The 21,574-nt window shown below is 46.8% G+C and overlaps 1 protein-coding gene across 10 annotated transcripts in view; it reads left to right on the top strand.

Moving 5' to 3' along the window:
- PTPRU (protein tyrosine phosphatase receptor type U) overlaps nt 1-21,574 on the top strand; it is a 372,040-nt gene that overhangs the window by 31,441 nt on the left and 319,025 nt on the right. Inside the window, exon 1 of one of the 10 annotated variants that reach the window (XM_053398509.1) lies at nt 1,089-1,232. The exons of the other annotated variants lie outside the window; for them this stretch is intronic. Coding sequence (XP_053254484.1) covers nt 1,220-1,232 — 13 coding nt within the window. The 5' untranslated portion in view covers nt 1,089-1,219. Of the gene's footprint in view, nt 1-1,088; nt 1,233-21,574 lie in introns of those variants that run through there. 10 annotated transcript variants of the gene reach the window in all.

Here is a 21,574-nt window from a genome sequence, read left to right as displayed (position 1 = left end):
ACATTACTCTGATGAAAATAGAGATGTCCCATTCCATAATGATAATTTTACTATTTATACCTCACACATCTTACTGGGCTGTCCCAGCCACTCTGGGTGGCTTCCAACACACACACACACACACACACATTCACACACAATAATAATAATAATAATAATAATAATAATAATAATAATTTATACCCTGCCTGTCTGGCTGGGTTTCCCCAGCCACTCTGAGTGGCTTCCAACAAAATATTAAAATACAATAGTCTGTTAAACATTAAAAGCTTCCCTAAACAAGGCTGCCTTCAGATGTCTTCTAAAAGTCTGGTAGTTGTTTTTCTCTCTGACATCTGGTGGGAGGGCGTTCCACAGGGCGGGTGCCACTACCGAGAAGGCCCTCTGCCTGGTTCCTTGTAAGGCCCTTGGCGCTGGACCTCAGTGTCCGGGCAGAACAATGGGGGTGGAGACGCTCCTTCAGGTATACTGGACCGAGGCCATTTAGTGCATTAAACATGAAAAAAACTTCCCTATACAGGATTGCCTTCAGATGGTTCAGGGGTCAGATAACACATTTCTCCAATGAAAATTGTTGTTGTTGTTGTTTAGTCGTTTAGTCATGTCCAACTCTTCGTGACCCCATGGACCAGAGCACGCCAGGTACTTCTGTCTTCCACTGCCTCCCACAGTTTGGTCAAAATGAAAATAGGGACATCCTAAGGAAAAGTGGGACATTCTGGGATCAAATCAGAAACCAGGATGGCTTCTCTAAATGAGGGACAACCCTGGAAAATAGGGACACTTGGAGGGTCTGCATACTCAGTCCTGGAACCTCCCACCACTCCTCTTTGTCCAGCCAGTCCCTGACAATGTTTCACAGAATCCCCCGCCCCCCTTTGGAATGCAGTGCAAAACCTGAGCCCTCTGCTCTTCCCTGCTAGGACTTTGAGGGTGTTTCATTAAACCGTTGATTCTCTTTCGGTGTGCAGACAATTTCTGATGGAAGTGTTCCTCTTCTGTACCCTCCCCTGTGCAGAGGAGAGCCTCGTTCAGCAACCTTTCAGAGAGCTCTCAGAATGAGAAAACAAACAAGGCTTTAGCCTTGACTGGCAGTTCCAATTAGGGAAGAGGCAGGAGGGTGGCGGTTCTGTGCAGAGGAGGCCTCACCTGACGCATCTGCTGCGATGACTGGCAGGTGCCCCTAGCCTGGAAACAGGACTGGATCGGCCCACCTGCTATGCTAGCAGCTGGTAGGATTTTGTCCTTATTAGATCCTATGTTTGTGTGTGGAATGGGAGGGAGGAAGCAGCTGCTGCTTCTGGGGTGGGGGTGATGCTCACGGGTGACATTTCCCCTCTCTTTTGCTTTCCCCTTGGAGATTCTGTGATCTACTTCTGTTTGTGCAACGGACAGAAAAGCTTTTGATCTTTGTGAGTTCAGAAGCTGATGATAATGATTCCAATCGATGGCAGGAGAGTGCAGGGAGAAATGTGCCTTTATAGGCATCAGGGAGGTGGAGGAGGGTTATACTGGAAACGGAGAGCTGCTCAAATGTAGCAGTGGTCTTGCAGATGTGATGGTATGTGTTGGTCCTAGGATGAGGATGGCTGAATCCTTGCCTTTCTCTAGTATGGGGATGTGGGAGATTCGATGGAAAAAGAAGTGGGAATTGCTACACTTTGCGTCTTTGTCTGTGGCCAGACTGAATGGAAACCAGACGAGCAAATACGATCCATATTTGTTGATAAAATGGCTGTTTTTAAGTCTGCGAGCAACACATAATTACTTTTTAAATGTTGCTTTGATGTTCCCTTCACATTGAAATGAATATAAGTTTCTTATGTTACGTAAATAGATGCATAAGTTATGTAATTTACATAAAATAGCAGGCAGTGAGATGAGTAACATAGTATTTGGGAGAAACTGAACTGTAGGGGAATGGAAACAGTTCTGTTTCTGAGAAATGCAGGTTGGAACAAAAACCACTACTTTCTTACATCCCAACTTTTGTTCCCTACTGTGTTCCTCAAATTCATGGCCTACTCCGAGTTAGAGGCAGCCCTTGGCAAAGTGGCTAAAGAGTACCCCCCCACACACTTTGTTCACCCACTTGCCCATGGGCTGATCTGGTGGCTTACTATGAAACTGTTGAATAGGCCATGAGTAAGAAATGAGTTAATTTTCATTATTCCATCCATAGTTATTTGCCGCCATTTTATTTTCCCAGAGTGCCTCAGGCACTGTGTCGTTCCAGGGCATTCTGGGGGAAAAAACTGGTGGCTGCCAGTGGAGGCTGTCATTTCTCCCAATCAGAATGAAGTAACATTTGGGGCATTCTGGGAAAATTAAATGGTGGCTGCCTGGAAGTGGTTGCGGCAAGAAGAGAAGAGAGAAAAGGCCATGAAAATGAATCTGACAAAAACAAAACAAAACACCAATCTAAAATAAATGAATAATGAAACATGTGTGTATGTTGGAAAAATAATTGGAATAATGAAATGAAGTGGTTGTGGCAGGGCCGTCTTAAGCGTATCTGGTGCTGTGGTGCAAATATCTCTCCGGCGCCCCCCCCATTTCCCAGAGTTGTCAACCTTTTTAAGGGGGGGACGGACTTCGGTCTGACTCGTTTACATTGCGTGGTCCGACGCGCACTCAGCACTGCATGTAAGTAAGAGGCTTCCGGATCGCAGCCCAGATGGCTTCCTGCGTCCTACCGCAAAGCCTCCCTCTAAGCACCCGGCACCCTTTACCTACCCCTGTCCAGGGAAGTCTGCATGACAGGAGGGCCAGCAGGCAGATCAGGTGGCTCACCGGCTGTCCCATCCTCGCTCGGCGCCGGGATTGCACAGGGCGCTTCCCTGCTCCGCTCGCAGACTCCGCAGGGAGGCGCACAGGCAACAATGTGGCCAGAGAGGGGTGGGAGAGACACGCCTGCCCCACCCCACGCCTACCCTGATTACACCCGCCAGGCGCCCAGGCATCCCCGGCGGGAGGGGACACAAAGGGGCTTCCCTGAGCCGGATGCAGCATGCTCCGATGGGTGGCTGAGAGGAGAGCAGTGGGCTGCCCCAGAGCAGGGAAGGGAGCGTGCCCTGACTTTCCTTCCCGGATACTCAATCTGTGGCACCCTCCAAAATCTGGTGGCCCGGCGCCCCACGCCACTAACGTCTATGGGTAAGATGTCCCTGGGTTGTGGGTTTGTCTGTTTGTTTGGAGTGAGGAGGGGTAACTGCTCATGATAGCGGGTAGTGCCTTTGGCCCCACAGGCACCCAAGAACATATGTTCATCATCAGCACACCCATGCTCTTGAGATGGGGTGAGAATACCTGTGAATGGGGAGGGATTTCCCCTCTTTCTCTTTCTCTTCAAAGTGACTTGCTACTGAAAGGAGAGATCTGGTGGGCTCCATACAGTCCTGGTGTTTTGTTTGTGGAATGTGGTTTGTGGTTTTTATCTCAGCATAGCCAGTGGTATCGGATAGTGCATCTTCACCAAGCACAGCACATGCCCTTGTGTTTATGTGCAACTCAATCCAAACCAAGATCGGTGAAGCCATATCTAGCAATTTGTGGCTTGCTTGGCGAGCGCGACTGGGTGGAGGTTTCTTCTGTTTCCTTGTCACTATTATCTGTTTCTTCTTCACTGATTTCTTCACAGGAGAAGCCTGTCTGTGCGGCTTTTGTGGGGAAAAGTATTTGTCTGTGTGTTCCTCAGTGGAAAAACTTTGCTTGCCTTTGAAGATGATCATGTGGTACTCTCTGTAAGGCAAAAATCACAGCCTGCTACACAACAACTTCACCCGCTCTCTGATAGGCAAGGGGTGAGAAATCTGATTCAGTTAACATTTAAAGGTGACCTTGGTTAATCTGGATTTTCTGAAACAATCTGCGAAGCAAAACACAGCCATCCTTCAATAGTTGCAACGCTACAGATTTTGCAGTACAGTTCTCTGGCCAGGTAATGTGCACACACAAAAAAGGCACACGCTCAGTTAAGGTGTACATAAAAATGCAGAAGTTAGCAAAAATGTATGTTAAGGGAAATTGGTTTGCAAAAATGGGCATATTGGGCGAAATTGCATACAAACACATGAGAAATTCACACTAAAACAGAGGAATTTTCATGAGGACTTAAGAAGAAGAGTTTGGATTTGATATCCCGCTTTATCACTACCCGAAGGAGTCTCAAAGCGGCTAACATTCTCCTTTCCCTTCCTCCCCCACAACAAACACTCTGTGAGGTGAGTGGGGCTGAGAGACTTCAAAGAAGTGTGACTAGCCCAAGGTCACCCAGCAGCTGCATGTCGAGGAGCGGAGACACGAACCCGGTTCACCAGATTACAAGTCTACCGCTCTTAACCACTATACCACACTGGCTCTCTTAAAATTCCCCTCTTGCAAATAGATGTGGAAATATGAAGCAATGGAAGCCTGGAAAAATGAGAAACCTAGAGACGCCAAAGATGACACATTCAGCCATCCCTTTCTGTGCGTATCTTTAACTATGGAATAGGCTGCTTGGCGAAGGGTACCCAGATGAGGTGAGCTTTTGCTGTGGGGTGCTTACAGATGAAATGTTCATTGAGCATCCATTCTGATCTGTTTTCAGGGAGGTTAAACAACATTGGCTATTGAATGGGTATTCATCCTGATTTGTGTTGCATGGAAGTTAGATAGCATTGGCTACTTAATGGGCATTCATTGCGATTTGTTTTGCAGGGAGATGAGCCAATGCTGGCTGTTTAATGAGCATTCATTCCGATTTGCTTGCGGAGAGACTGGAATATGTTGGCTATTTAGTGGCCATTAATTCCGATTTTGCTTGCAGGGTGGCTCAACAATGCTGGCTATTTAATGAGCATTCATTCTGATTTGCTTGCAAGGAGACTAGACTATGTTGGCTATTAAATGAGCATTGATTCCAAATTGCTCGCGGGGAGGTTAGATTACATCAAAGTGCATGACATCCCAAACTTTCCAGTGCATTTCTCCATCACAGCCTTACCACCAGAAGTCTAACCTTTTGAAGGAAGTGGGTTTGTAGCTCAGTACACTGACTGGCAGGAATTTTCCCCCCCAGCCTTACCTGGAGATGATGGTGATTGGACCTACTAGCATCTTCTGCACTGCCCTTCCCCATTTCCCCCATATAAATGTTCATGCATTTATACGGAGCCTTTCCCCCTATCCTGGAATCTCAGGTGGCATTGTGTGGTTCCCAGGCAGTCTCCCATCCAGGCAGTGACCCAGACCCAAGCCTGCTTAGCTTCAGCAAAGTGGTGGCCTCGCCCGCCTTCAGATCTCACCCTGGACTTGAAAAGCCGAGTGCCGCAGCTGGGATGGTTTTTGGCATTTATATACCACCCAATTAACCATGCCCTCTGGGCATTGCTCAAGTCCAATCGATAACATACAGATACAATTAAGAACAATGAAAAGTAGATAAAATACAGATGTAACGAAACGATAATGAAAAGCAATTGATAGGAAAGCGGCACCAGAAGAAAATTAGCGCAAAACCGTATGGAGTGGCATAAGATCAATAAAGCAGCACCAAGACTCAACAAGAAGGATGATAGGTTGCTTTTGTATTTTTTTTAAAAAGGTTTGTCTAGGAAAGTGGCTGCAAAAAAAAAAGTGTTTGTGGCACCCTTGCTTCTTAGCTTTGCTGGGGCAAAGCTTGTACTTAGGTTGCCTTTGTGTATTATATGTTTTGCATGCTTTCCCTGACATTAGCTTTAATCTGTACAGTGGTACCTCGGGTTAAGAACTTAATTCGTTCTGGAGGTCTGTTCTTAACCTGAAACTATTCTTAACCTGAAGCACCACTTTAGCTAATGGGGCCTCCCGCTGCTTCTGTGCCACCACCGCACAATTTCTGTTCTTATCCTGAAGCAAAGTTCTTAACCCGAGGTACTATTTCTGGGTTAGCAGAGCCTGTAGCCTGAAGCATCTGTAACCTGGGGTACCACTGTATATGGGCAGAGCAGTATTATTATACTTACCAGTGTGATGGGGCCATTGAAGCCTATAGGCATGAGCTTCGAGCAATACTACCAGCTTGTGGTGGGTGATTAGCAGGGCTGTGTGTGTGTCCTGAAAGTCTACAGTTAGAGGAACTGGGCAGATCATGCAGCACCTTGAGGCTCCTGGCACTTAACTGAAATTCATTCTGACTGTGCAGATAAAATATCATGGATAGAATTCTACAGAATGTGGGATTAGTGTGTGAAAACAGTCACGATCAAATGATCATGCACTTCCAGATGGGGGAGATGTCAGGTGGTATCCTGGCGCCCAGGCATCTTCACTTGGTTGCACTTGGTCAGCTGCAAAATGCACCTGGCACCTGGCTAATTTCGAACGCTGCGGGTGACCCTGTCATGGTTGATGGGTGGGTGAGTGGCACCTGCAGGGGTGGGCAATCGTTGGCCATTTTCAGTCGACGCCAGCCTGAAAGGTGGCCAGGCTTGACTTGGAATGGGTCCACATGCTGTGTGTGTGTGTGTGTGTGTTGGGGGCAAAGTGTGTGTGTTGGGGGCTGCCCTCTCTGCCCCCCCAGTTGACGTTCACTAGCAGGGAAGGATCATGTAGCACCAGCCCGAGAGCAAGCAACTTGGGGCCTCGCAACATGCTTCTATTTCAGAGAGCTGTGCCTGTTTTCAGGGATGGGGGTGGGTGGGATGGATGGAGGATCAGCTGCATCTCTGCTCCCAAAAGAGGCTGCAACTTCCTGCGTAATTACCTGAATAAATGCTCTTGACATAATAAGTAGGTACTGCTTGGAAGCCGAGTGCTGCGGTTGGGATAATTGAATTAGTCGATGTGGGTGGCTCTCAAAAGAGAGTGTAGACATGAATATGTGTGTGTATGTGAAATTATATATATATATATATATATATATATATATATATATATAGCCAGCTATATATATATATATATACATTAAGTTTGATCTTCCTGCCATAGGGACATAAACATTGGCTTTATAGCAGTTCAGGTTGCTTTGGTCACCAGGCAGAGGATTGTCTACTCTGTCAGGAAGCGGCTCTGCAGGACCTCAGGGTGAGAAGGGTCTTTCCCATCGCCTGCTCCCTGCTTCTTCTTCTAACTGGAGGTGCTGAGGATCAAAACTGGGACCTCCCCACTTACAAAAGCAGGTGCTCTGCCCCGGAACAACACCCCCTTCCCAAACATGCCGGTTTCTCTGCCCTCCTTCAGGGCCTCTGTCACAGAACTGTGCCACAGGCCTTGAGGTCAAATGCATCCATCCGCCTGTTGCCAACAGACATGGCCTCCCCCTTCCCGTCCGCCTGTGAGCATCAGTCGGGGGCACTGTGGGTGGAAATCTAAACACTTAGCTACCCTTGCTCCATCCCTATTCTCACACCAGCCCCCAGGCATTCCTCCCACAGGATTAGGCCTTGCCAGAGGCGTTTTCCACTGGCTGCACACAGCATTGATTTATGCTGCAACATTCCCCTATCTTGAGTTAATGAAAGCATGGTACAGCCTGTTGAGAGAAGTCACTGATGTGAAACGGGACTAGCCAACAAGATGCCCTCCGACTACCGCATGAGGTTATTGGCCATGCTGGCTGGGGCTGATGGGAGTGGAGCCCAACAACATTGAGTGGGGGGCACCATGTTGACTGGTACAATAGCCAGCCATAACCTTCTACCTGCCCCTGTTTTCTGGGCTTTGTTTATGGTAAATATGAAGCCCCCTTTGTAGTTATGAAGGGGCACATTGAGGAGGAAATATTTCTGGGGCCCTTGTAGGCTTAACCTCACCCCCATCATTATTCAGCCCAGTCATGTTCTTCATAGAGTCACAGAATTATAGAGCTGGAAGAGACCCCTGAGGGACATCTAGTCCAACCCTATTCAATGCAGGAATCATAATTAAAGAATCCATGACAGATGGCCACCCAATCCCTTCTTTAAAAGCTCCAAGGAAGGAGAGTCCACAACCTCCCAAGGGAACCCGTTCCACTGTTGAACAGCTCTTACCACCAGAAAATTCTTCCTGATGTTTAGTGGGAATCTCCTTTCTTGTAACTTGAATCCATTCATTTGGGTCGTAGCCTCCAAGGCAGGAGAAAACAAGCTTGCTCCCCCTCCATGTGACAGTCCTTTAGATATTTGAATATTTTGATATTTATATATTCTTCCAAAACAGATGCAGCAAGCATCTTTCAACCTTTTAACACCTGCTGAAAACTTTCCTGTTCTTCCAGGTTAATGCAACGCAATTAAGAGCACGTCTTTCTAATAATAGTTAGTTCACTGACTTTGATTTTAAATTGTTTAATGTGTTTTTTATTATTTATAGATATTATTGTAAACTGCTTTGATATTAAAATATATGGGGAAATAGCTTGCAAAAATATAAGGCAAAACTGGCATCCAAACATGTGGGGATTGGGAGAAACGTACCCTTAAAAAATGATGACAAATTATTCATGATGACTCTATTTCTAAAATCGCCTGGAAATGGGGCAAACTTAATTTAAGACTAGGGAAAAGGAGAAACCGAAACTGTCAGGTCTGTCCATCACTAGTTTTAGGCACCAGTGAGGGAAAAACATCTCTGGGAAGTTGTCTCATATATACATGAAGACGATGTTGTAAAGAAGATGTTGTAAAGAAAAGAGGGAACATCTGTTTACAAAAGCCCAGGAGAGAAAGACAAGAAGCAATGTGTTTGGAGCTGTGGCAGAGCAGAATTTGGCTGGATACCAGGAGATGCTACCTAAGCACAAGGATGCACATTGTTCAAAGGAATGGTGGGATCTTCTTCCCTGGAGGCTTAAAGAAACAGTTGGACCTCTCATTGAATGGGTCTAGGAATTTGTGCTTCCCTAGAGGCCAGCCTAGGACACCCATGATGTGTGTGTCATTCCTGCCATTCTCAGGGCTTGCTGAGACAGCTCAGGTCTGCACCATGCTGGCCTTTGTTGGACAATTGGGCAAATCCCAAGAAGATGATCCTGGCCACGATGGCTATTTATCCCTCCAATGTCAGAGGCAGTAGTTGCCTCTGAAAACCAGTCGCTGGGAATCTGTGGACTTCCCAGAGGCATCTGGTTGGCCATGGTGAGAACAGGATGGTAGACTAAATGGGTCTTTGGCCGGATCCAGCCTTGCTGTGCTGTTGAAAAAAACAATAGCATAGTATCCAGTCCACAGAGAATGGGAATAGGTATTGTTGGAGGGATGGCTGCTGTGCTGCTCTTCTCTCCCAGATGTTTGTTCCAGCAGAAGAAGAGGGAGCTGATGGTCATGACATGACACCATGTCTCTTAATGGTTTGGGGGAAGGGCCATAACTCAGTAGTAGGCGGCTGCCTTGCATGCAGAAGTTCCCCGGTTCAATCCTGTGCATCTCCAGGTAGGGCTAGGAAAAGACTCCTTTCTGAAACCCTGGAGAGCCTTCCAGTCAGTGCAGGCAATACTGAGCTAGATGGACCAGTTGGTCTGACTCAGTATAAGCCAGCATCCTGTGTCCTTACAATTACAACTTTGGTAACCCCTGAAGAAGACTATAATCTGACCTGTCCTAAGGCAGCCCCCTCTGTTCCTGATTTTCCAAGTGGCTTTGTAAGGCAGCCTTCACTTGCAATACATTGCAATAATCTTACCCAGATCTTGCCAGCATATGGATAAGCTGTGGCACCATCAGGTTTACTTGGGAAGGGTCAATATTGACAACTTGTTCCTGGTGCAAGAAACGAGCTACTGCTGCACGTCGTATTGTGCTAAAAAGATGCAAATTCTGCCCTTGCGGAAATCTGTTCTGAGGAGGAGGAGGAGGAAGAAGAAGAAGAGGAAGAGGCTGATTGTGGCTTCCACTCACTGGTGCTTCGACTCTGGCAGTGTGTATGTGTATATATATATATATATATATTGAAAACCTCCTGGGGACTTGCTTGGGTCCAATTATGTTAGATGAGCGCATTACCAGCCCTCGTTTTGCTTTTGGCTTGCTTGAAGTTCCTTCACTGACACACGTCAGCGTTGCATGGTGTTCCTGTGACAGAAGATGGCAGCTTACCTTGTTTTTGCACTTTCCCCCTGCAGCCTAGCCTCAGGGTTGCAGCAGGTATAGCGGGAAGCTGGAGATACTGATGACGCTGGAACAGCAGTAGCATCTGCTAGTGCAGCTATAGGAACAGGAAGGAGATGTTGCCCAGGGCTGCCTCTCCCCCAACTTGTAAATATGGTGTCTAAGGAAGGAGTGATTCACCCTCCCAAGAAAGGAGAGGCCCCTGAAAAAACATGATCCCTCGTGCTCAAAAGAAGCCTTGCGAGCCAATTTCAGGCTGTGTTCACACTCCTGTTTACTGTGTGCTCACTGATTTTTCAGCGCTGGATTTTTAATCGGTGTTCATGTGATGTTATCAAAATGCATACTCTACCTATCTTGCATGGTATTAAAAATGTTTGATGCTGCCGTTTCTCAACCTAGCTCCAGCTATTCCTAACTGGTCTCTATCCAAGGTATGAACACCTTTGCATAGGGTAAAAAGGTAAAGGTAAAGGGACCCCTGACCATTAGGTCCAGTCGTGACCGACTCTGGGGCTGTGGGGCTCATCTCGCTTTATTGGCCGAGGGAGCCGGCGTACAGCTTCCGGGTCATGTGGCCAGCATGACTAAGCCGCTTCTGGCGAACCAGAGCAGCGCACAGAAACGCCATTTACCTCCCCGCCAGAGCGGTACCTATTTAACCACTTGCACTTTGATGTGCTTTCAAACTGCTAGGTTGGCAGGAGCTGGGACCAAGCAACGGGAGCTCCCCCAGTTGCGGGGATTTGAACCATGGACCTTCTGATTGGCAAGTCCTAGGCTCTGTGGTTTAACCCACAGTGCCACCCGCGTCCTTTGCATAGGGTAATGAATGGCAATTCCCATGTAGAAAAAAGATGTTATTTTTGCCTCTTTCTTATGCACATCCTCCAATTCAGTGGTGGTCTGTGGTCACTGGTGCAGATAGCGCAGAAGGCAGGGAGGCCAACAGTAGGTGGCGCTGGAGCCAATGACAGGCAGAGCCAATTCTAGCTTTGCCCTCATTCTCCTCCCAGATGAATTCTACAAGCGAAAAACTGGGACAAAGGAGGAGGAAGCTGACAGCCCGTGCCATGGCGCCACCCCAGGGGCTGGTTTTAAATAAGAAGACAGGTAGGTGAGCCTAATGGACCAGCCTCCTCTGCTCAGATTGTACTTATTCCTGACCTCTCATTTTACCTTGGTGCAAACGGTGGTTTAATAAGCTAGTCTGATTGGTTGATGGAACAACTTTTAAGTCCCGGGTGGGGTGCGGGAGGTCAGAAATGCTTCTTGCTTTTCTCTTCACAAAGTTATCCAGAATCTTTTGGCATCACACATTTTATCCTATTGCAAAAAGCCGTTGGGAGTCTAGCAGCAGCTTCCATTTATTTGTGCTGGCTGCTGTTCAGCTGCTGTTTTGCACTAACAATGATGTAGTGGCATGTTGCCCATTAAGGGAGGCGAGGTGAGGGAGATCACAGAACTAATAAAGTCCCTACCCTACCACAGCCCAAGGCTTATTCTATTCTCCAGGCCCTGCAAAAGAATTGCTGGATAGTAGCCCAGCTGGGGACAGTGATTGTGTTTGAGCAACTAGCCGATCTGTGGCTGTGCATCTCCAGTCCGAAGGCCCCACTCTGTGTTTCAAAGAAACTAGCAGGTTGAAGGGTAGTGCTTTCAATAGCCTTTTGTGCACAAGACAAACCTTGATTTGTGCCTATGTTAGACTATAAATATGAGCGAGTACAGATGGGAGAGACGAATTAGCATAAAAATATTAACTCCATCAGGCTCTGCATTACATTCTTGAGGACTAGAATCATAAGTTGTCTTAATACAAGTGGGGAACCTTTGGCCCTCCAGACATTGCTGAACTACAACTCTAACCAGCCCCAGAAAGCATGGCCAATGGGCAGGGATGATGGGAGTTGTAGTTCATCTAGAGGGCTGGAGGTTCTCCATACCTGCCTTAATACTTTTTTTGCCATTTTTAAAAGGGCGGGCTTTGAGTCTATTTGCTGTATAAAAAGAGCTCTTTCAAAAAAAGATATATCCTGACTTTCAGTCCAATGAAAGGATCACTCAAATGATCTTCAAAGTATCTTATGACTGTAATAGCACATGCATATGCAAACCCACATAACTCAGCAGCCTTTAGTCTTCCTTGGCCAATGTATGGGGCCAGAGTGAGCTTTCCTTTTGCTCTGCAATACCAGGGTAACTGGCAATCAGAGTTGCAGGGAGGAAGAGGAGGAAGCAAGCTTGCTGCCCCTGCTCCTTCTTTAGCTGATGGATGAGGCTAGGCTGCTTCCTCCCTCCTCCCCCCTCCCTCTCTCTTTCTCTCTCTCTCTCCTTTCCACCCGCAACCCACTTACAATAATGTTCTTCCTGGGGTGCAATTTGGGATGTTGGAGAATTCCGACAAAAGCAGAAATGGGAGGAGAAATTGTTGCTGCTTGTTTATTCACCCCATGTCCAGAACGGAAATCAATCCATTGGATACGATCAGCATTCGCTGTTGCTGTTGCTTTTAGACCACAAATGATATGCAATGGATCACGTTCCCTGGCCGCCCATTTGCATTATGTTTACTTTGCATTGAAATAATTGGGGTTGAATAACATAAGGACAATGTAATTTGTCATAGCAGACAGTGCTGGAAGATGAACTGCAGCAGAATGGAAACAGTTCTGTATGTGATGAATATGAGTGGGTGGGTGTGCAATGGAAAATAATGCCTTCCTACACCCCTAGGTGCAACGTCCCAATAGTCTTGAGTCCTCTGGCTTGTAGCAGAGACCAAGATGTGGCTCCCTGCAAACTAATGCCCAAGGCCAGAACAACCCAATCAAATAATGATAATGATAAACAAACCTAGATAATACATGGTCCTTCATCAATCACAACAATCACAGAGTTAGTTTAATCATGAGACACTTATCACAAGCAAACAATTCTAATGGTAATCAAAGCCCCCATTACTCATTGTCCATAAGGCATGAGCTATTTAATAATCCAATCGAATTCTACTTGAATTAACTGGCAAATAATTAAAACTCAAGGACCGGGAGAGCAGCCATATTTCTGGCCCATTCCAGCATCTTACAACATGTGACCGTCTTTGAGCACATCCCTCTCTCTTTTACTATCCCTGTATATCAGTTGCTGTTGAGCATATATAGAAATTGTTGAACCTTTATTTTAAAAACTCCCACAAAATAAATCCCAATTAATGGACCTTTTTATGCCATTCTTCTCTAAAATTCTCAGAATGACTCACAACCATCATAAAAAAACCCAGAAACAAGACTAAAAGCTCAGTTGCAAGAAACAGATAAAATATTCTCTAGGCAGAAGCAGTGAAACAGCATCTTCTGCAAACATTAAGCTCTGGGTGGTTTAAACAGATAGGGCAAGTGCATGTGGCAGAGGTTCCTTGAAGGGGCCCAGCAAGCTTGGCTTGCTCAAGCCATGCCCCCCCCCATATCAGAGCTGGCACTGACTGCTGCCCCAGACCTCCCCTAAGCACCAGTATACATTGTTGAAAGCTGTATCTCTACCTTGGGGATTCTGTGGCCTTCTAGACATTGCTGAACCATGACTTCTCATCATTAGCTATATATAGGGGAGAAACCCTATTCAGTGTGCACTTAAAGTCAAGTTCATACATCACAAAACAATATGGAACTGAAACAGGGCCATCCTTTGAAATTTGCCCTAAACCGAATTTTGCAATGCAATTCTCCAATTAAGCAGTGTTTGCAAAAATGCATATTTTAGGGGGGAGTGTGAAAGAACATGAACGTATTAGGAAATAATTTACAAATATGCATTATATTACAGAAGATTGCTTGAAAAAAATGTGTGTACTAGTCAAAGCTGCATTATACAAATGTGTTAAGAAAAATTCACTCTGAAATGCTGATGAATTTTCAGAATAATTCTTTTTTTTTTAAAAAAAGCAAATTGCTACTAAATGTGGAGACCAGGACTTACGATTGGAAAAATGTGAAACAGAGTGAACTGAAATTAGCATATCCTTCTATCCCTAAATACCCTGCCCTTTTCTACTGATGTAAAATCCAGTACATAGATTTGTATTTTGGATTACAGGTACATACAAAGAAAAGCCACAACATAGAATTAATCCTGGTATGACACTATGGCAAGATATTAGCTTTGCCCCTGAAATGTGTGAAATGACTCCTGTCCACCTATTGAGTCACAGTGACCTTCCTGTTCTCTTGACAGGTGAATGGGGCTTCAAAAATGGGTTGAGGATAGTTTTCGTTTGCAGTGTATGCATGGCTTTGTTTATGTCTTCTGGCTGTTCCTGAAACTGAGTTGTACTTTGGTCTTTTGTCTTTCTCTGTTTTATAGAAAATTATTATCTGGATCATCTGGACTCCTTGCTTAGGTGTGTGTTTCTGAATTTTTTTGTTTTGGCAGCAGATGCTCTTGTAGCAAGGACTGAATTGGGAGACCCTCAAATCTCCTGCAGCAGGGGTGGGGAACCGTAGACCTGGAGCGCACAGTGCATGTGGCCCTTCAAGCATCTCTATTTGGCCCTCCGCAGACCACACCCCTTGCTGCCCTTGCATTACACCTTTCTTGAGCATTGCTGGAATGTATAGCTGGAATGTATTTTTGAACGTCCTCAGATAGAAAGGTGTAGGGGTGTGTGTGTGTGTTTACAAAGGTAAAATTTACATTTCTGGCCCTGCCCACTTTTTCCTCTGGCCCCACCCATCACTTGCATGAGGCCCTAGGAAGGTTGCCTAGAGGGGAATATGGCCCTCAAATTGGAAAACCTTCTCCCCACTCCTGTACTGCAGCCTTTCCAATGCTGTGATTTTTTTTAAAAAAGAAAACAATCCTGTTCCAATATTTGATGGAGAGGAAAAAAATCTCTGAAATTAGCAAAAGGGAAGGGGAGGGAGAATGATCACGGGCTCCCCCAGTTCAGTATATTAAATCAGAAACCTCCTCGTGTTCTCTGGAAAACAGGTCCCAGCAAGGCCTCTATTCTTGCTTTAACTCTCCTTGCTCCTACTGGCATTTAACTTCCCCTATAATTTCCCTGCTCTCACTTGTCAGCAATATTTACCAAACACGGCGCTCACAGGGTCGTTCAGTGGATTAATGCTCAAAGCCGAATTCCACCTCTTGGTCCAATGCAGCAGGAAAAGTGTTTCCTTTCTAGGGGGGGAAAAAGGCTTAAAAGCTCAGATGCTTGGAGTTTGCACTCAAGAGTTTCTCAATGAGATTATTTAAAGATGCTGCCGCAGGATTCTGAGGGCTGTGCAGCATGCTTTTATGGCTGTTGATGATGCCGTGCATAATTCCCAGGTGCGGGTGCTTCCTTGTGGATATGAGCAAGCACAGTGGTTTGGATTAATGGACCAGCAAACTGCCTGTTGTTATTGTGGGTGGGGGATGTGCAGAAGGAGCATCTCCACAGTTCAGGGTGTTCTAGAGGGGGATAGCCAACATGGTGCCCTCCAGATGTTGTTAGACTCCCAACTTCCAGCACCGGCCAGCAGGGGCAACAGTGAGGAACCCTGCAGGGTTGTAGTCTGGCAACAGCTGGAACAGAAGCCTCCAGACCATCTGCTGAATTAGATCCTTGGTCCATCTGGCTCAGCAGGGCTGACTGGCAGCGGCCCTCCAGAGTTTCAGGAAGGTCTCGCCAGGGATTGAAGCTGAGACTTTCTGTATGCAAAGAAGATGTGCCTCCACTGAGCTGTGGTCCTCTAGTTGTTGCTGGACTCCAACTCCCATCTGCCTCAGTCAGCTTGGCCAGTGTTCAGCTATGATGGGAGAAGTGCTAGAAATTCCCCAGGTGCAAGGCATGTTTTAAGACTGGAGCAGGTCCAGTTGCAACCATGTGGATGCCAGGTTGGTGATTGACATCTCCATCTGGCTGGCCCCTCCAGCTTTCTTAAGCAGGTAAGCAGAAGAGCTTATTTGCTGCATTTATATCCCACCTTTGTCTCCAAGAAGTACAGTTGTACCATGGTTCTCAAACAGAATGCTCCCGGAACCATTCGAAAACCAAGGTGTGGCTTCCGAGCATCCTGCAGCCAATTGGAAGTCGCAGAAGCTGAGCTGGACCTTCAGCTTCTGAAAATGGAACAAAAACCGGAACACTCACTTCCGGGTTTCCATCATTTGGGAGCCAATTTGTTTGGGAGCCAAGGTGTTTGAGATCTAGGGTACGACTGTATATGGTTCACTCCCATCTCAGTGAATCCCTAAAATGACCTTGTGAGGCAGGTTAAGAGACTGTGACTGGACCCAGGTCAATCAGTAAGCTTCCTGACTGAGTGAGGAATTGAACCATGATCTCCTAGGCACTCTAACCACTACACCACACTGGCTTCCTAGAGTACTTCTGCTATAGGGCAGCTATATAACAACAACAATATTTTTTTATTTGTACGCCACCCATCTGACTGGGTTGCCCCAGCCAACTCTTTAAATTAAGTAGGTAAATAGATATGGGTAAAACAAAATTTCACTTGGAGAAGGATCTGAAATATTTTCCTGGAAGCTTGATTTTGTTTTATTCTGGATTGTTTTATTCAATGTTTTAATGTGTTGTAAACCACTTTGAAATATATTATTTTAAATATAAGGTGGTATAGAATCAAATTAATAATAATAATCTCACTGTAAAAAGAAAAGCGTCTAGACATTCTGTTGTGGAGACCTAGGTTTAAGGTGCCATTTGGCAATTAGCTGATATATCTGAATTTCTAACACTGGGCTTGGGGGTTGTAGTAGGGTTACCATATGTCTGGAATTTCCTTGATGTACCTGGAATACTATAGTCAGAAGCAGTGTCCAGGTGGAAATCAGCAAAAATGTCCTGGAAAATCCAGATATAGAGCAACCCATGTCTGCAGTGTCATTTTTGCTGATTTCCCTTAAAAGTAGCTCCAAAACATCAGTTTTTTGGGGTGATTTTGCCAAAACAGCTCAACAACTTTGCCCCTCCCCCCAAGAAAAAGCTCAACAACTTTGCCAAAAAATTTGTCCAGACTTTCACTTTTTGAAATATGGCAACCCTAATTGTAGTAAAATGAGATCTGGGAAGCCAAAGGCTCCCCATTTATCATCTAGAAGCTGCTACTATAGCTGAGCCAACGTAACAATCCAGGTTGCTTTGTTGTCTCAAGACCAGCTGAAGGAAAATATAACGGCATTTGCTGTGAAAGATTTGTGGAAGACATAGGTGAGAGGCTGATCAGCCAGGGTGTCAGAGCAACATGTTGCTAAATCTGCATCTTACCTATCAACTTGCCTCTTTGATTCTAGAGCTGGGGTGGGAACCTGTGGTCCTCAAGGTGTTTTTGGACTGTGGCTCCCATCAACCCTGACCATTGGCAGTGCTGGTTGTGGCTGGTGCAGTCCAGCAACATCTTAGAGCACTGCAGAACAATTTTTGCTTTACTGTCTCTTTGGTTGTGAATGTAGGGAAGGATAAGAGCATCACTGGCTCCGATGGCTGTTCTGGCAACTAGCAAAAAGAGCTCACGCTAAGAAGCCTAGCGATAGCAGGTTTTTTTGCCTTTCCTATTGGAAAGCGCAAAATGAGACACAAACACAAAATGCTTGTTTAATATTGAGAGCTTGTAACTTGAGCTGCGGTGCCCCAGGAGAAAATTGCTAATAGGCAAAGCATAATTGCTGAGTTGGAGTGTAGGTGCAAGGAAGGGGGCGGGGGAGGAATCCATTTATTCTTATTCAATTTATAAAGCCCCACTGAAAGCAGCTTTAAGAACTCACAATGGCAAAAAATGCAGACCCAATATGTGGGTCCTGAAAATAGTGTCAAGGGGTACATCTTCATCGTTCACTGCAAGCTGTATAATGACCTCACCAGACATACCCCTGTGGTGAAGGCAGGTTCCACAAGTTTGGGGCTGTCGCAAAGAATGGCCTCTCCCAAGCCACCACCCACCCTGAGCTTCTGAGGGAGAAGGAACTACCAAGAGGTAAAGCTGGCCCACTCATGGGGCAAAGTGAGGCGACTGCTTCAGCCGGCAGAATCCACAGAGGCAGCAGATCTTGCCTCCAAGGAATGCATTGCCCCAGGGCGTCTTTACCCAGGGATGCAAGGGGTGCGGTGCACCTAGGCGCCAAATTCTGTGGGGCGCCAGGCGTCCGCCGCTGAAGCTGCCTAAGCTCTCTGGGATGTTCAACCAGTTGACCGCGATCACTGGGTCATTTCCATTCTCTTTTGCGGAAGAGCTGCAGAATCAATGTATCCCGCGCCACCCCCTAGTGATGTCTTTCATTTTCACATGATCTCAAAAATGTGAGAAGACTGTGAGCTGCGCCCCCCACCAAAAAACTCAACAACTTTGACCTGCCCCCCCCCGGGGTGGTGTGCTGGGCGGATCTTTGCACCCCGGCGGTGCATATGCTAAAGACAGCCCTGCATTGCCCGCTGCTGATGCTGTGGCTGCACGCTCCGTAGAGGCTGGATTTGCCACCACCTCAGCAGGCCCCCTCTCATGCCACCCCTACAGTGGCCTCCTGGCAAAGAAGAGGCACTGCTGGTCTCCTTCTGCTGTTGTTTCCAATGTAGATCTTCACCCCCTCACTGTTCCCTGGCAGGGAGAGGTACCATTTTGTGGTTCACCCCAGGTGCCAAAATGTAATAAATGCCAAAATGCCAAGATAATAATAATAATAATAATAATAATAATAATAATAATAATACAGTGGTACCTTGGGTTACATACACTTCAGGTTACATAGGCTTCAGGTTACAGACTCCGCTAACCCAGAAATAGTACCTCGGGTTAAGAACTTTGCTTCTGGATGAGAACAGCGGTGCGGCGGCAGCAGGAGGCCCCATTCGCTAAAGTGGTGCTTCAGGTGAAGAACAGTTTCAGGTTAAGAACGGACCTCCGGAACGAATTAAGTACTTAACCCGAGGTACCACTGTAATAATTTTTTTTAATTTATACCCCGCCCTTCCCGGTTCAGAAAACTGGGCTCAGGGTGGCTAACAACAAATTTAAAACACTTAATTGTGATACAACAAAAAACAGCATAAAATACAGTATACCATCTCTGCCCATCATGGTGTCTGGAAGGGCAGGAGGCAGCATACCAGATACTTGGGGCATGAGTCCTTAGGGCTTTAAACACTAATGTGAACACCTTATATTGGGCCTGGAAACAAACTGGTAACTTATTGGGAGCCCACGTCCCTATTTTATTTCCATGGAAGGCATGTGCCCTTGAACTCTGGTTCAGTCCAATCCTCCTGCAGCCATTCTTTATTACTCCTGCTGCCATACCAGCTTCCCTCTCTTTTATTTTTATTTTTTTTGTCCCATCTGTTTCCTTCCAGCCTGCCCTTGCTCCTGCCCCCGTGCCTTAGCGGCTCTGTCTCAAATACCTGGTGGCCGCATTTGAGAAAACAATAGCATATGGTGTTTTGCTGATCAACCGCACAGCGTTGCCCCACTGTGAGCCTCGCAGCTTCAGGTTTGCTCCCTGCGAACGCTTGCCCTTCAAAGGTTATTTCCTCTTCCTGAGGGCAGGCAGGTGTCTGTTCATGCATCGACGCAGAGCAAGAGGACGGCATGGCTTTATTTTCCAGACTCTGTGTGCGTGTGTGTCCTCCCTGGTGCCCAGATTTCTGAGCTCCGGGGTAGCACTGTTAGCTCCAGCTGAGAGATTTTGGGAGCAGGGTGTATGTGGACGCCTGTGGGATTAGCATCAGCATTTCTTCTTTTTGAGCCTTAAAACAATAGTGGCATTAATGAATGCTAATTAGCATGCCTGGCAGCCTCGTCTGAGTGGCACAATCATTTCCTCTGTGATGCTCTTGCTTGATGGCATGTGCTGTGCCACGGAGCGAAGGGTGGATGACTGGCACTCAGGAGGCTTGAGACGGGCACGCTTGTTTCAGCAAGACAGACTTGGTGAACTTTCGCTGCCAGTTCCCGCAGCAGTAGCTGCTCATCTGGAATGCCAGAGTCCCGTTGGGCAATGCTTGGAGAGTTTTTAGGTGCTCTGGACAGGACTGGAAGAAGCACTTAACATCCTGCCAGGGCCCACAGCTGATGGCACCTCACCCCAGCCTGATAGAGAGGATGGTGCTGAACTACATCTCCCATCACCCCTGGCTATTGGCTGCACTTGCTAGGGATGACTCAGCCACAGCTGGTGGGTCAAAGAAACCCCACACCTAAGAACTACTAACAGTGGTCTCAGTTCTCCAAGCACTGGTCCTTGTGTAGCCAGAACGGCACCAACCACATTTAAGAGGGAGATATCAGCAGGCTATCAGCAGGCTATAGGGACACGGGTGGCGCTGTGGGTAAAAGCCTCAGCGCCTAGGGCTTGCTGATCGAAAGGTCGGCGGTTCGAATCCCCGCGGCGGGGTGCGCTCCTGTTGTTCGGTCCCAGCGCCTGCCAACCTAGCAGTTCGAAAGCACCCCCGGGTGCAAGTAGATAAATAGGGACCGCTTACTAGCGGGAAGGTAAACGGCGTTTCCGTGTGCGGCTCTGGTTCGCCAGAGCAGCGATGTCACGCTGGCCACGTGACCCGGAAGTGTCTCCGGACAGCGCTGGCCCCCGGCCTCTTGAGTGAGATGGGCGCACAACCCTAGAGTCTGTCAAGACTGGCCCGTACGGGCAGGGGTACCTTTACCTTTACCTTTATCAGCAGGCTTGGGGTGTACAATAGTACCTCAGGTTAAGTACTTAATTTGTTCTGGAGGTCTGTACTTAACCTGAAGCTGTTCTTAACCTGAAGCACCACTTTAGCTAATGGGACCTCCTGCTGCTGCCGCACTGCCGGAGCACGATTTCTGTTCTCATCCTGAAGCAAAGTACTTAACACGAGGTAATATTTCTGGGTTAGCGGAGTCTGTAACCTGAAGCATATGTAACCTGAAGCGTATGTAACCTGAGGTACCACTGTATCTACCAAAATTTGCAGAACTACAAAAACAAACAAACAAGCAAAACTAAATGATGGGACCCCCAAAACACCTCCGTGAGAACTGAGCATGCTCAATGACACTGGAATACCAACTGACTGATTGGGAGATGAACGAACAGGAAATGTAATGGAAGAGGCAGAGGGTGATTTAGGGGAGCACGACGGGTTCAGTCATGCTGAGCGTGGAACCTTAGGGGTGCTGCCAGGGACCCCACAGCTATTATTTATAGTGGAGCACAAGAGGTGGAGGGGCATCAAATTTGGGTGCTGCACAGGGCACCCCTGAAATTAAAGACCCCAAGATCTGCCACTGGAAGAGGGAATGGCGTGTTCCATCATGCTGCAACATTTTGCTGCGGGCCCCATTTCTGCGAATGCTGGCATTCCTTGGAGGCGACTGTTTACGTCTAAGGAGAGTGTTCTGCTTACTAGATGGGTTTTCACAGTGTGATGTGCAGTTATTACTGTGGGTGGGTAGGAAACGAGACAGTGCTAATTACTCATCCAAGGTGTGACAGAATTGTGCATCCGCCTCCTAGCTTTCAAATGAGAGTAACAGTGACCAGTCCCT

This window comes from Podarcis raffonei, chromosome 8 (genome assembly GCF_027172205.1).
Source record: "Podarcis raffonei isolate rPodRaf1 chromosome 8, rPodRaf1.pri, whole genome shotgun sequence".
NCBI classification, from domain to species: Eukaryota; Metazoa; Chordata; class Lepidosauria; order Squamata; family Lacertidae; genus Podarcis; species Podarcis raffonei.
Note: the sequence above shows the minus strand (reverse complement) of the source record. Positions and strands in the feature narration are given on the sequence as shown.